This window comes from Sycon ciliatum, chromosome 1, assembly GCF_964019385.1.
Source record: "Sycon ciliatum chromosome 1, ocSycCili1.1, whole genome shotgun sequence".
Classification (NCBI taxonomy): domain Eukaryota; kingdom Metazoa; phylum Porifera; class Calcarea; order Leucosolenida; family Sycettidae; genus Sycon; species Sycon ciliatum.
Genome location: NC_088643.1, coordinates 12,425,590 through 12,440,060, shown reverse-complemented (window position 1 = coordinate 12,440,060; position 14,471 = coordinate 12,425,590). Strand labels below are relative to the sequence as shown.

Here is a 14,471-nt window from a genome sequence, read left to right as displayed (position 1 = left end):
CTGTCTTGAACATTGTCGTAAGACGGTCACATGTCCTCTCTTACGGGGGCCGACAGACATGGGGTAGGTTGGTTGAATACGGTACGCAGCACGCACTGCAGGCTAGCGGCCAACGTGAGTTCTGTTATACTTTGCGCAGCTGTGGAGTTGGAAACCCCTCTTTGATCGGCAGCACCTGCCACATGCGCTGCAATAAGCCTGGCAGCAGGGTAGTGGTAGGTGAATCTTTGCCGGCACCGGTACTGCCGAAACCGAGTTGGGCGCAGAAAATGAATGGCCTGCCACTGGGCACGTGGAGCGATCGTCGTCGGGTCAACACTAATGGACAGCGAGGCCTCCGGCGCTCCTGAACCATCTCTTACACGCCGGGAATGTCCCGCTCCCAATCTGATCTGCGATCGGCTTGCTGCGCTCCTCTTTGCCCATATCTCGGTCCATACCACTCTTTGACCGTGACCGGCCACGGACCGCACATGGTGGTAGTGGGCGTGGTCCGGATGAAGTAACGTTTTAGTACGCCCTTCCCATTCACTGCGCTCCTGTGCCAGGTCAAACCATGCCTCATCGCCCAGGTTGGGGTATCGAACATCCGCTCCCACGCCGTCACGGCACCTCTTCCGAAGGCCACAGGCAGGTTGGGCCGGCAAGAGGGAGCCAAACAGCAGCTCACACACGCAACACACACACACACACACACACACACACACACACACACACACACACACATACACACACACACTCATTCACACACACTCATACGAGCGCCCATAAGATGAACGCGGTTCGAAAATGCAGTATGATGATATTACGGGTGATCAGAGGTTCCCCCCCCCCCCTCTAACCATCCCCTCCCCGCACCCCCCACCCCCACCTCCCCGACCCCCTACACTCCCCTCCCCCACACACACACACCAGCCTCCCCCACCCCCCCCCCCACACGCACACACACACACGCACGCACGCACGCACATATGCGCACACACACACACATCCCCCCCCCCCCACCCCACACAGAAATGTTTACACGCAGACTGAGCAGCAATTTTCTCACGATAACAAGGCACTAACAAACCAGTTCATCGCACAGCACTCACAATCTGTCATGTCAGTTGATACTGACACTCTAACTTACTGTAGTATGCGATGTCTGAGTGCTGCCAGCATAGCACAGTGTTGGTTGTGTTCACTTAGGTGTTCACCAGTTTGACGATGTTTGCCACACAGGTAGGCCATGCCACAACGAGGACATGCTGTGACGTTGTCCAGGTCATAGCAGACAAAACATGCTGCTGGACATTTACACCATTCCAGGAGTGCAATGTGGTGATCAATGCTCACTTGGCCTCTCTTGGATTGATGATGAAGGGCAGCAAGGACAGAGTAGTATAGTAGAGAATAGTCTCCATTTAGTGGTGGTAAGTACACAATTCCAGACACTGAGAGACCAGTTGCACAATTGCTTGGCAGGCAGACACTGAGATTCTTAACCATTGACCTCAGTGCTGGGAAGAGTTTGGAACTAACGGCATGTGCAAAGAGAGAATTCTACGGCAAAACACACAACAAAGAACAGTGTAGAGAGAACGTAACTGAATTCAGTACACTCGAAATAGACAACATATCGCACAATAATTACTAATCACGCTGATATAGCAGAAAGCAACGCGTTCCATTTCCATAGTTACCATGTCTTAGAAGTTTTCACATTCTCCTGTGTGTTCAGCAAGTAATGAGGTTCAGTGAGACAGACACTATACCGTAGATCATTACTGAGTACACTGGTTTGCAGTACACTGGGTTCTTTCAGAATGGAGTGTGGGGTGTGGATGAAAACTAGGGTAAGGATAACACTGCACTACCAGCTTACCTCGAAAGTTAGCAGTGCTCTAGCCGTCAGTTTACAAGACTGCATCACTTCCAGATCAGGTACCTTGTTCTGACTACAGTTGTTAATCAGTGCTGTTGTGTGATCTGCTGGATTTGAGCCATTACACCATCTCCTGACATAGTCCATCACAATGTTGTAGGGATGCTGTGCTGGTAGAGTGAGACCCAATGGAGTTGTGTGTGCCCTTCCATTTAGTACCAAGGATATGTACTGCTTGTTGCGGATAAAACACACGTACATGTACAGTAGTGTGGACACGGTGTCATCATCCATGGAGTACAGGTACTGTTGTATCCGAAAAGCAGACACAGTGGTTAAGTCGTCATTGACATTGACCAAGCGGCTGATAGCAGTTGGTACATGTTTCCATTCGCACAGTGGTATACTCAGTGTTGTAATCAATGATGGTGAAATAATCCACTCACTGCTACAGGAACCGGACATGACCTTGCCCAGGATCACTAGAATGTACTGTTCCAGAACGTAGTACACTGTACCACATGAAGGGACTGCACCATCCTGTGATAGGAAGTATGATGAGAGTACTCTCTCAGCAAGGTCTTCTACCACCTGTACATTGGGTATATCCTTGTTTAGCAGAGTGGAACTACACAGTTGAATGGATTTCAGGGCATATTCAGTGACACCTGTTGCAAGACCCATTCCCAGTGTTGTTGTAACACGCTGGTACACCACCTGAAGACGGGATAGTGTTTCCTGGCTGAGCTCAGCTTGTCCTTCCATGCTGCCCATGGTCAGAGATATGTTTGTTCTGCATGATTCCAATAAAAGTTGGATCAAAATCAGCTGCAGCTGTGATTGCTCTCCTGTTGGTTCCTTTTTGCATTTCTGAAGAAGTTTTTGGGCTTTGAGCTCCAAATCGTCAAAATTGGTGTCAGAACCCGCTGCTTCGCATGCACTGGTAATCCTACACAGGACCGAGGCACAAAGACCGTGAACTTGAACGGAGAGCGGTGCATTGTCCAATCTTTGAAACCTTTCAACAAACGCTGCAACACCTGTTGATTTCCCAAACAAAGCTGCAAACAAACCAATACATGTTGCTAATCTAGAGAAAGGAAGAAGTTCATCATCAGACAGCAGATCAACAACCGACAACGCATTCTCGATGTTCACGGTTTCCTGAAGCAGTTGGTGACTCCAATACATTGTTTTCTCTGCACCACAACCTCTACAGTCATCAACTTCCTTCACAAAGCCAAGGAAATGCTTGCACATTCGCCGTTGGTACATGTGTTGCTTGTCTTCAGGGCATTGGTAACGGCCAAACTCGGCGATGAATGGCTGCAACGAGTAGCGATCCAAATACGAATTGTAATCCAGGAAACAAATCTTGATCAAAGGATCAAAACGTACAAGATGAACCACATTGGCATCAGTTGCAGGCAAACCCACCATCACACAAGCGCAATCAGATGAGAACGAGGAGCGTAGTTGAGCAAGTGCATGGAATGAGTCCTTGTCATCCTGCTGTAATGTGTTGTATGCTATTGTCAACAGCTTCAGGATTCGATGATTCGGTTTCAGACCATCGTCGTTGAACACATCAAGACCAATCTTCTTGAACACCGCCAGCAACATGGTTGGAGTTAATCGACCACCTTGTAGAAGACCAGCTGTAATGCGTACAGCAAGTGGAACATTTCCACAATGATCCACTAACCTCTGTGCATCTTCAATGCTCACACTACCTTCAACACATAGACCACGGAGAAGACCAACAGCACAAACCTTTGTCAGACCATCAAGACGGTGTTGTTGTAGTTTAAACTGGGCAGCGTGTAGGTCAAAGTAAACACGACTTGTCAGCAGAACATGTACGCTGTTTTGTTGTTGTCGTAGTAGTCGCTGTATGACATCTTGTAGTTGGAAATCCTTATCCGCACCAGCCTGGATAGTATCTTCGGCATTGTCCAGAATAACTAGCATGCTTTGTTTGCTACCATCATCATCCATGCCATCAGTTGATTTTGGTGTCTTGCCAGTAGTTTCAGATGAAGCCGGGTTTGTTTCGAGTCGGTTTTGAATCATTGCCTGGACAGCGTCAACACCAGCTACACCGCGTAAGTCAAAGAACTCCACACGACAACCAGCATTGTGACATACATGTCCCACAGCAATGGCTACGGACGTCTTCCCAAAACCAGCTGGTGCCGCAAGACTCTGCACCCGTGTAGATGATGACTTGGACTTTGTTGTGAGAATGTTGCGACTGATCTCTGTAACAATGTGATCCCTGCCAGTGAAGTGTTCGTCCAGGTCTGGTAGAGATGAGTTGCTTGAATGTGATGATGTTTTTGAAACCTGAGCTGTAGTTAGTCTAGTACTCCTTGTTGTACCCATACTAGTTGCACTGGTTGTTGCTAAAGCTGATCTTGCTTCTTTGTCTGTTGCTGTATGTCTACTGCTGGAGGACAGTTGTTGATCAGCTACACGATCTCCTTCTGTGTGGACTGATTGTTGTGTTTTCTGCTGTCCAGCCGTTGTCATGGTAGCATCTACCAAGATAACAAGTAGAGAACAGAACTACAGTGAACGTAGAGTCTGTACGAGTAGAAATCTGTCGTGACCCTGTATACATATTATATGTACCTCTCATCATTTTTGTACTCTCTGCACATTCACTATCACGTGCAGTATAGCCAAACTGTCACATGCCACTAGCAAACTTTCTCATCAATCTCCATAACATTGGTGAACTTCTCTTTACTTTCCTTTTGAACATTTGGCCACACGCTTTTATTGCTGTTTCTCGTCACCCGAAAGTCAAAAATCGTATGCGAGAGGCCACACCGTCCCCTGCGCGCATGTATTTGACAGTCGGAGTTCCAAAAAAAAAAAAAAGGTACATGATTGTTGCATCGTAACTATTATGTTGGCATCATTAATTTTGTTCTATTTGTCGCACGATTGTACTGAGCTCACATGCATGTACATGTAGCTGTGTGTGTAAGCTGGACCGCAAGTCACGCAATCATCATGCCGCCTGTGTTTGGACCACAAGCATGCTGATAATGCTGATAGAGTTTGGCCAGTTATTACCAATAAGTAGAGATTTCATTGCGCAATGAACTTACTTTGCGACATTCATTGTATTGAAATTACACTCATGTATGCATGTGTGCATGTGTGAATGAATATATATTATGAACAGTGCCGGGCCTTTTTTTAGCTCCACTGCACACAAATGCAATGCACGTACACTGTTTTTTTGGATGGCTTTTTTATTTTTTTCACCCTCCCTCATAGATTTAATCGAAAGGTGACGCGAAACATAGAAAAAGAACGGTGTGGCCAGAGGTGGGAAAAAATAATGACCCCCAACTAGTACATGTTAGGAGCTGCTGTGCACGTGCAGCTAGATTGCACAACAAAAACTGCATGCAGCGACCTTTTGACCTCGCATCATGTGTCGTGCAGACCAGGCCAGGGTGCACATGTGCATGTGCTGATCCCCACAGTGCAGCACAGTCTTTTTTAATTCTTCCAGACTCCTGAATCGTATGCGCACGGGTGACGAGAAACATAGAAGTAAAAATGTGTGACCTTATACTAGGCTAAGCCAACCTCTTGCTGGTGCTCTTCAATGTGTTGCCTGTACTCTTCATTACCACAGATCTCTTCACCACTATCTGAGTCTCAGTTGTCTCATTGGCTTTTTGATTGGCTTCTTTTATTGTATTTACTTTCTGCAGCCCAATGTGCTGCTCGATCCTGCTGGCCTCTATTCTTTCTCTGCTTGCTGCTGCATGCTCGACCCTCCTCTTCCCAGCCCGGTGCTCTCTTTGGAGTTCAGCTAGGTTAGGTTTGCCAGCTTGGCTAGTAGCTGGTGAGTGTTTTGTATCAGCTTGGCTAGGAGCTGGTGAGTGTTTTGTATCAGCTTGGCTAGTAGCTGGTGAGTGTTTTGTACCAGCTTGGCTAGGAGCTGGTGAGTGTTTTGTATCAGCTTGGCTAGGAGCTGGTGAGTGTTTTGTATCAGTTTGGCCAGTAGCTGGTGAGTGTTTTGTATCAGCTTGGCTAGTAGCTGGTGAGTGTTTTGTATCAGCTTGGCTAGTAGCTGGTGAGTGTTTTGTATCAGCTTGGCTAGGAGCTGGTGAGTGTTTTGTATCAGCTTGGCTAGGAGCTGGTGAGTGTTTTGTATCAGTTTGGCCAGAAGCTGGTGAGTGTTTTGTATCAGCTTGGCTACTAGCTGGTGAGTGTTTTGTATCAGCTTGGCTAGTAGCTGGTGAGTGTTTTGTATCAGCTTGGCTAGTAGCTGGTGAGTGTTTTGTATCAGCTTGGCTAGTAGCTGGTGAGTGTTTTGCATCAGTTTGGCTAGTAGCTGGTGAGTGTTTTGTATCAGCTTGGCTAGTAGCTGGTGAGTGTTTTGTATCAGCTTGGCTAGGAGCTGGTGAGTGTTTTGTATCAGCTTGGCTAGTAGCTGGTGAGTGTTTTGTATCAGCTTGGCTAGGAGCTGGTGAGTGTTTTGTATCAGCTTGGCTAGTAGCTGGTGAGTGTTTTGTATCAGCTTGGCTAGGAGCTGGTGAGTGTTTTGTATCAGCTTGGCTAGTAGCTGGTGAGTGTTTTGTATCAGCTTGGCTAGTAGCTGGTGAGTGTTTTGTATCAGCTTGGCTAGTAGCTGGTGAGTGTTTTGTATCAGCTTGGCTAGTAGCTGGTGAGTGTTTTGTACCAGCTTGGCTAGGAGCTGGTGAGTGTTTTGTATCAGCTTGGCTAGGAGCTGGTGAGTGTTTTGTATCAGCTTGGCTAGGAGCTGGTGAGTGTTTTGTATCAGTTTGGCTAGGAGCTGGTGAGTGTTTTGTATCAGCTTGGCTAGTAGCTGGTGAGTGTTTTGTATCAGCTTGGCTAGTAGCTGGTGAGTGTTTTGTATCAGCTTGGCTAGTAGCTGGTGAGTGTTTTGTATCAGCTTGGCTAGTAGCTGGTGAGTGTTTTGTATGAGCTGAGATTTGAGTACATGCACTTCGAAGTACAGTGAAACCTGTTTAACCTGTCTACCGCTCAAGAGAACGTGGTCTCTGGAACCAGGTGGTCTCCGCATCCAATGGTATTTGACTGGAAATAGCATTCCTTGGTCCTCACTGCAGTGTTCGTCTGAGACAGGTGGTCACCTTATCCGAGTGGTCACCTTATCCGAGTAGTCGCCTTGACAGGTGGTCACCTTATCCGAGTGGTCGCCTTGACAGGTTTTACTGTAGCTTTAATAGGCTTTGTTTGTAGGGGCTCCGCTACCGCTCAAGCAAAATAGTCTGTTTGACACCGGTTTGGCTTTGTAGTTTTTTTCTTAGTTTTACTTCTTGCTTCTCAAATCTTTCTATACCAGACCTGAGTACTCCGCCACCCTGATGTGTCTGTGCTTTGAGTCTGTGGTATGCCTAAGTGGAATGACCAGTAGATCCACATCTCTGTATGCGAACGATCTTGGGATAACTATTAAACTAACACTTAGGGACGATCAGCCGGCCACCAAAAATCTATTACAGTTTTTGAAACTCTCTCTCTCGGCCTAGAATCAAAATGTTTACCACGTGTAGTATTCTGGTCACTGTGGCAAATGCTGTTGGTCATCCGGCCGGGGACACTGATGCACTCCCTTTGTTCAATATTCCCAGTTGAACTGGCACCGTGATACACTTTCCCCAATGTTGGAAGAGTGCTCTCTACTACAGGTCTGCTCTCGATATAACAACTCTCACTTGTGCATAAACCTCACTAGTACGTAAAAAATCAAATCCCGCGCCGAAACAACATCACTCCCATACAAATTTTGTTCTACACAACGTAATCCTACATAACATATTATAAACCTCGACATAACACACGCTACGGCGCGGTCCCCGACGTGCGCCCTCTCGATACAATGCAAATTCTCTCTCACACCTCACATTTGCAACAGCAAAACCACAGTGCAGGGTCGGCTGCGGCCAGCTACATTGCAAGACAAAAAGATCTCCTCTCCGGAGACTCTGAGGACGAGCTCGACGAACTGGACGAAGATGAGGAAGAGGAGGCCAACCGGCGGCGCTTCCTCTCCTCCAGCCGAATCACTTGGCGTTCCAGGAGACGCATCCTCAACTCTACCTCGTCCTGCGAGGAGGTTTCAGCTGTCTCCCGGGCAGCTTCCGCACGACGACCTCTCGGCATTATTGCAAAAATAAGTTACCACAAATTATAATAATTGCAAAAAAGAAAACTTCTCAGCTGTGCACCAAACGGACTGCACCCTTGATGAGCAAGACAAAAAGGACAATATTTTTGCGCAAGCGCTGTTTCACAGCGCTCGCTCAACAACGATTACGTCACTACAGTGACGTCAATCTGCACTGCGTGCCACAACAAAAATAATACAGATAGCAAAAAACAAGCTTCGCAAATATTCGAAGTTCGAGAGAACATTGCTTCTCGTTTCTTTCGAATTCTCAGCCAACGAGAAGCGTACACTTCACGTGCACGGTACGGTCAAGCGGTATCTGTAGCTAGGCAGTTTAGTCCAGTTTAGTCCTGCATAACGTAGACCTCGGCATAACACACCCTACGGCGAGGTCCCCGACGTGTGCATTCTCGATACAGCGTAGATTCTCGTGCGCAGTACAATCAAGCTGTAGCCGTAGCTAGCCAGTTTAGTCCTATTGTGCATATATTCTGCGGCAATGATGGCATTTGACGTCGATGGTGGTACAGTGTGCGTATGTTTGCACGGTTGAACCCGCCTTGTGGTACCCTTCACTTTGAGGTACATTTTGTATTTTACACACGGTTTTCTACATAACATAACTCTCGAAATAACATAATTTTTGCGAGGTCCCAGGGATTACATTATATGGAGAGCAGACCTGAGCTGTACATCCTTTTAGTAGATAGTGGTTGTGTGGATATTTCCAAAGAAAGCACCTCTTCATATTATAGAAGATCGTGAACAGAATAAAATCTCAGAACCTGGAGTGTTCTGTACTCTAAGTTGTATGGTCTTGGTCTGAGGAGGCTTGCTGAACAGTGTGCGGTTCCTATTCCCAATCAAACACGATCCCGCAGTGATACATACACCAGTCGCCGTACCAGTGCAGTGTGTACTGTGAACGCATACACCTTTCCTTTCTATTAAAATTCTTTACGCTCATGCGGTCCGTGTTGTACTCTGTAACAGTATAATGGTCGTTGTACTGTACGTATCTAATATGGACTGAGTACTTGGTCAATATAGGAAACAAAAAGCCGAGGAAAAGACCGAGGCGAAGCCGAGGTCTTTTACGAGGTTTTTATTTCCTATACTGACCAAGTACGAAGTCAATATTAGATTTATCACGACAAACAGTCCGTATTTCAAATTCCAGAACGATAACCTCATGAATCCCGGTTTTATGATTGCACAACCGTTGCACCACCACCTACTCATGCAGTGACAATGCTGCACTACTAGGTACCGTTCAACTGAGCAACCCCTAAGCAGTCAATTATAAGCAGTCAATATAGCCCTAAGGAGTGAAATATGCAGAAATATTTGACTGCTTAGGTATCATGAAAATCAACGGGAGTCAATACCAAGAGAATGATAAAGCAGTATACAGTCTGTGTACTGTCTAGCTGTATACGGTCAAGGTAAAAACACAACGCTATACTGGTTACTGTTCATGTAGATGTTACCTGTACCAGGTGGTATTATTATGCCTTCCACGTCTCAAGGATGTTGCCATAGGAACAACCAACTGAGAGGCAGCACGTGCAACTGCATTGTGTGATAACTGATGTGACCCACGTTGCTCTAGGCTGGTGTTCAAGGTGATTGCTGCAGCAGCTACTGGCTACATGCATATACATATTTGCGGATCAGAGCGACGTGAACAGAAGCTAAGAACTCGCCACAGACTTTGCCCACCACCCTTTCTGCACCACAACGCAATGGGGCGTGAAGCTAATACCGCTCTACACCCGCATACGGTACACCATGCTGTTGAATGTGTTCACCAACTGTTATACATGTACATGACCTCACGCCTTTATTGTTAGCTAAGTGCCTGTGTACACTTTCATTAACCGGATCACGTTGATGTAGAGATATTTTTGAAGGGACAAGCAATCCCTCACTGCCGTCTGCACATACTGATTATGGATATGATTTCGTGTTGGCTACTGTGTGGAAAGGGTTTGCTGGTAGACACACCCGTGTGCAGATGCAGTGAAGATCAGGTTGTAATACGTTCCTTGACAGTGTACAGAACATAGGATATTGTCATACACTAGATCTACTCTATTTGTCTGAAACAGCGAGTGCGTTTGATTATGCCCTCGAATCTCAACTAGCGCTATTTACATCACCCCATGTGAATAGGGTGAATGGATTCGGAATCGATTCCAGATTTTCAATCGATTCGGAATCCATTCACCCTATTCCCATGGGGTGATGTTTCATGGACGGATTCATGAATCGATTCGCGGGCATAATCGAACGGATTCATGAACGGATTCATGAATCCATTCGCGAGCATAATCGAACGGATACATGAACGGAACGGATTCATGAATCGATTCGCGGGCATAATCGAAAGCACTCACAGTGAGGTAATCATCTAGTTTAGGGTCCCAAATTATTTCGCACTTTCCCAGTGTTCTGTGTACTTTCTGTGTACTTGAGAGCGTGGTTGAGTGTGTTTCGAAGTTTTGTGTCCTTAGAGTTGGTTCCTTTGACTTTGTGGTAATTGTAATGCGTAGCCGAGTGGTATTAGGTGCAGTGCGTGACTGCGTGTGCGTGTTCATGTGACCACTTTGTTGATCCGGATGATCGAAGCATCCATACCAACAATGTCGAGAATATGTGGATGCGTGCGAAGCGCCAGCTCAAACGCAACTTTGGCACGTCTCGCGAGTTGTTTCCAACCTACCTCTGCGACTTCGTGTGGAGTCAAAGAGTTCGAGAGGAACGAAACACCTTCGGCTCCCTGCTCCGCAGCATTCATCAGCAGTACAGTACAACACAGGCCCTGTCTGATCGGTTCTGATGAAAAAAATCCATATCAACAGCTACTGTGTTTTTGATCTCGATTTGCAAATTTCTGGGGTTGACACGCTCTCACGTACACAGAAAGTACATAGAAAGTACACAGAACACTGGGAAAGTGCGAAATAATTTGGGACCCTAAGGGACCATCGCAAAAGTTCGCAGAAGCCCCTGAAACGAAGAGCATACGTTTGGGGGGGAGGGAGTCGTGTCGAAAATCGCAAACCGGGCTTCAATTCAAAAAAGTATTGACGACATGTAGGAGCTGATATAGATTACCATAACAGCCGGCGTAGATCGCTTGTCAGGCCAGGACGCGTAGTCCATTCATGCAACTTTAGCATGCCATCACAGCCGGCGTAGTCGCGTAGCTGGCTGCCTGTACACTGTGTGTAGTCTAGTACCAAGAGTCCATAAAACGCGTGGTTTATGAATTATGGACTCTTGCTATTACTAGTAGTAGTACTAGTACTAGCAGGGGTTCATAGGGTTTATGAACCCCTGCTGTGTAGTTATTATAATAATTATTATGTGTGCAGCATCCAAGTGAAATAATGAAGCCCATATTGTGACTGTCGTTTCGTTTGAGGGGGGAGGGAGGGGGGTCAGGCCCGAAACTCACGGTCTTCGTTTCGGGGGCTTCTGCGAACTTTTGCGATGGTCCCTAAACTAGATGATTACCGACAGTGAGTCGCTATGTTTGCAAAACAGTATGGATCATCTTCTATGTAAACACTTACCGGAGGACGAGCCACGTGTTGACTCACAGTCTGCCGACATTGGCTTCGCCGGATGGTCAGTATCCCCACTGGCAGTTGCACCGCGGCGCTTCGCCATGGTACTGGCGACATGTTCCGCTACATGAGGCTGGCTGCGTTGAATCAGATTCAGGAGCGTCTCCACCTGTTCGTCCGTTTTCTTCAGCATCAGCCTCACCACATACTCTGCCAGCTTGAACTTGTCCTCCTTGGCAGGTGCGCCAATATATTCCTCTTCGTCCAGAACATCACTCTCCAGTAGATCTTCCAAGATTGTGGACGCATCCAAATTTGCAAATAAGTACTTGATGTTGTATTTCACACTGTCCGGCATTGTGCCATGCAGAGGCGGAGCACAAAGCCTGCCCACAGGGCCACAGCTTGAACCAATCACTCTTGTCTTCCTCTTCCAGAACTGCTTGCCACGACCTCGAAGCTTACGAAATAATGTCCCAACTATTAATTGATCACCTGGCCACCAGAGATTCCCGGAATCCAGATCGATCGAATGCGGAATGGCTCGCTACGCTGACCGAAAATGTCTGAGCAAGAGCAACCCGTAAATCACCATGATCAGCACTGCACTGCACTGCAAACTCTTGCGATCGACGTGTAGCATAAAAGTTAGTTTCGTGGCGGCAGATCATGATGTAGTCTTGTAGATCTACATGAAGATGGCTTTGAAACGTTTGATACCGGCTAGCTCAGTCAGTGCGGTCCGCAAGCGGCAAGGTCTTTGCGGATGGATCTGTCATCGGCATCTGTGCGAGTGCCGGCAGATCTACACCGAGTAGACACGGACGCCGTGAATTTTTAGTACAACTGGACCTACTAGTACTAGTACTAGTACTACATCATGTACTGACTGTCGTGGACATGGAAATCCAGTCGATTGACCGGGGCCGGCACCCTCATCATGCTCAGCGCGTACAGAACGCTGCGTGCAGGGCACATGTTGATCCGGGCCGATGCGACTAGCTATGCGCTAGCGCGCTGCAGCGCATAAATTAATGCATGTGTGTACCGCTTATCCACGGCTGCATTGTCAGTACCCTGGGGCCGCTAGACGTGCAACCGGATTTCCATGTCCACAACAGGACTACTAGTACTGAGCAGGTCTACTACTAGTACACTCAAACGCCTCTTATCCGGACGCCTCAGATACGGGCACGTCTCTCTACCGGGCACCTTCAGCTTGAGTTCCTATAGCACAAATGCATCGAATTTGGGTTTTTTGAACTTTTTTCCGTATGTGGAAGTGCTTATGTTTCACTGCCAACCTACGTAATCCCCACATTTTTATCAATGGGTTCCTTTTGTATCCTCAACATGTGCAATACGTGCCAAATAAACCTCTTCAAAAAATGATATCATACATGCTAGATGAGTTATTCTGAGATACGGGCAAATCTGGGATACGGGCAGTGCCCGGTCCCAAGGTGCCCGGATAAGAGACGTCCGAGTGTACTACTAACGACTAACGACTTACGTTAGTAGTACAGTCATGTATGATGTAGTAATAATATTGGTGCTCCTGGCAATCAGATAGTACCACAAACAAAAATATGACTTTTTTGTGATAAGGTCTGTTTTCTCATCTGACGGCTTGTAGTGTAGTGACTCAGTGCGGCAGGGTCGGGTCTGTCACTCTGTGGTCGAGCGCAGCTTGGTTTGCCTGCGTCACCATGCATGGACCGCAGCGCAAGCTTGACAGTTGACTTCGTATATCTACGTACTAACGTAGCTACGTCCCTGCACTGGTGCTGCGCTGATCGATTCTGTACTACCGCCGAGCCGCTTCATGAACATGGTGCCATTCAGCCATTGCCATTGCATACTGCCCTTTACTTTAGTGTTGGACTGGTGAGGAAGAGAGGGGCCGGGGATGCTCTCGCATTAGGACTCGCATTAGGACTCGCATTAGGACTCGCTACTCGCATTAGGACTCGCATTAGGACTCGCATTAGGACTCGCATTAGGACTCGCATTAGGACTCGCATTAGGACTCGCATTAGGACTCGCATTAGGACTCGCATTAGGACTCGCATTAGGACTCGCATTAGGACTCGCATTAGGACTCGCATTAGGACTCGCATTAGGACTCGCATTAGGACTCGCATTAGGAGTTGAACAAACGAACTACTACTAGTAGTAGTAGTAACTGTTACTTTTAATCTTTGCACCTGTTCATTTTCCTGGTGCAGTGGTGGACTGGGAGTCGTGTCGGTGAAAATCCTGTACTGGACTGAACTGTAACCAACCACCTGACATGCAATGGGCAGGGAATGCAATGGCAGATACAGTCGTCCCTCTCTAATCCGGCACCTTTTGCAATTAAATGGCGTTTTCTGCTGGATAAACAAGGGTGCTGGATTATCAAATCCTGCCCTCCAACCCGGCCCACATGTTTGTGTCGTACGTCAAAATGTAGGGATTTTCTGTGTCAAACCAAGTACTTTGTGGAATGCATGTCTATAACATACACTTGGGAATATCTTATGCACTAGCATAGGATATTCCCAAGTGCATGTTACATGTGTTGTGTATGTTACCATGGTCCCGGACAGTCTGCAATGTACAACTGCTGGATTAGAAAATCGAATATTATGTACAGTATGCATGTGGGCGCAGTCAAACTTTCGGTTCTCGGCCAAATCTTGACCAAATTCAACAAGGGTCTAGATGGTAGAGAAAACTCTCAGTCTCAGCTATCGCCTTGAACTGGTCCGAAGTCTCTGTGATGAAGTTTGGGTGAGCGGCGAGCGATCAAACATTTCGAAATTTTCTGCGCTGCGTGCTGCGAGTCACCAGGTCACCA

At 47.1% G+C, this 14,471-nt stretch overlaps 1 protein-coding gene across 1 annotated transcript; it reads right to left on the bottom strand.

Moving 5' to 3' along the window:
• Positions 1–1,031: 1,031 nt before the first annotated feature.
• LOC135813664 (uncharacterized) lies at positions 1,032–12,249 on the bottom strand. The gene is made up of 3 exons (XM_065326713.1): positions 11,636–12,249; positions 1,868–4,407; positions 1,032–1,545 (listed from the first exon to the last, which is right to left on the bottom strand). Exons 1-3 carry the CDS (start codon positions 11,985–11,987, stop codon positions 1,129–1,131), a joined length of 3,309 nt encoding a protein of 1,102 aa, XP_065182785.1. The 5' UTR covers positions 11,988–12,249; the 3' UTR covers positions 1,032–1,128.
• Positions 12,250–14,471: the final 2,222 nt, after the last annotated feature.

Coding starts and splice junctions, on each gene's coding strand:
- LOC135813664 (XM_065326713.1), bottom strand. CDS start 11,987: ATGCCGGACAGTGTGAAATACAACATCAAGTACTTATTTGCAAATTTG. Junction 4,408..11,635: donor AACACGTGGCTCGTCCTCCG/GTAAGTGTTTAC, acceptor TTATCTTGGTAG/ATGCTACCATGACAACGGCT. Junction 1,546..1,867: donor GAGCACTGCTAACTTTCGAG/GTAAGCTGGTAG, acceptor GTTTTGCCGTAG/AATTCTCTCTTTGCACATGC.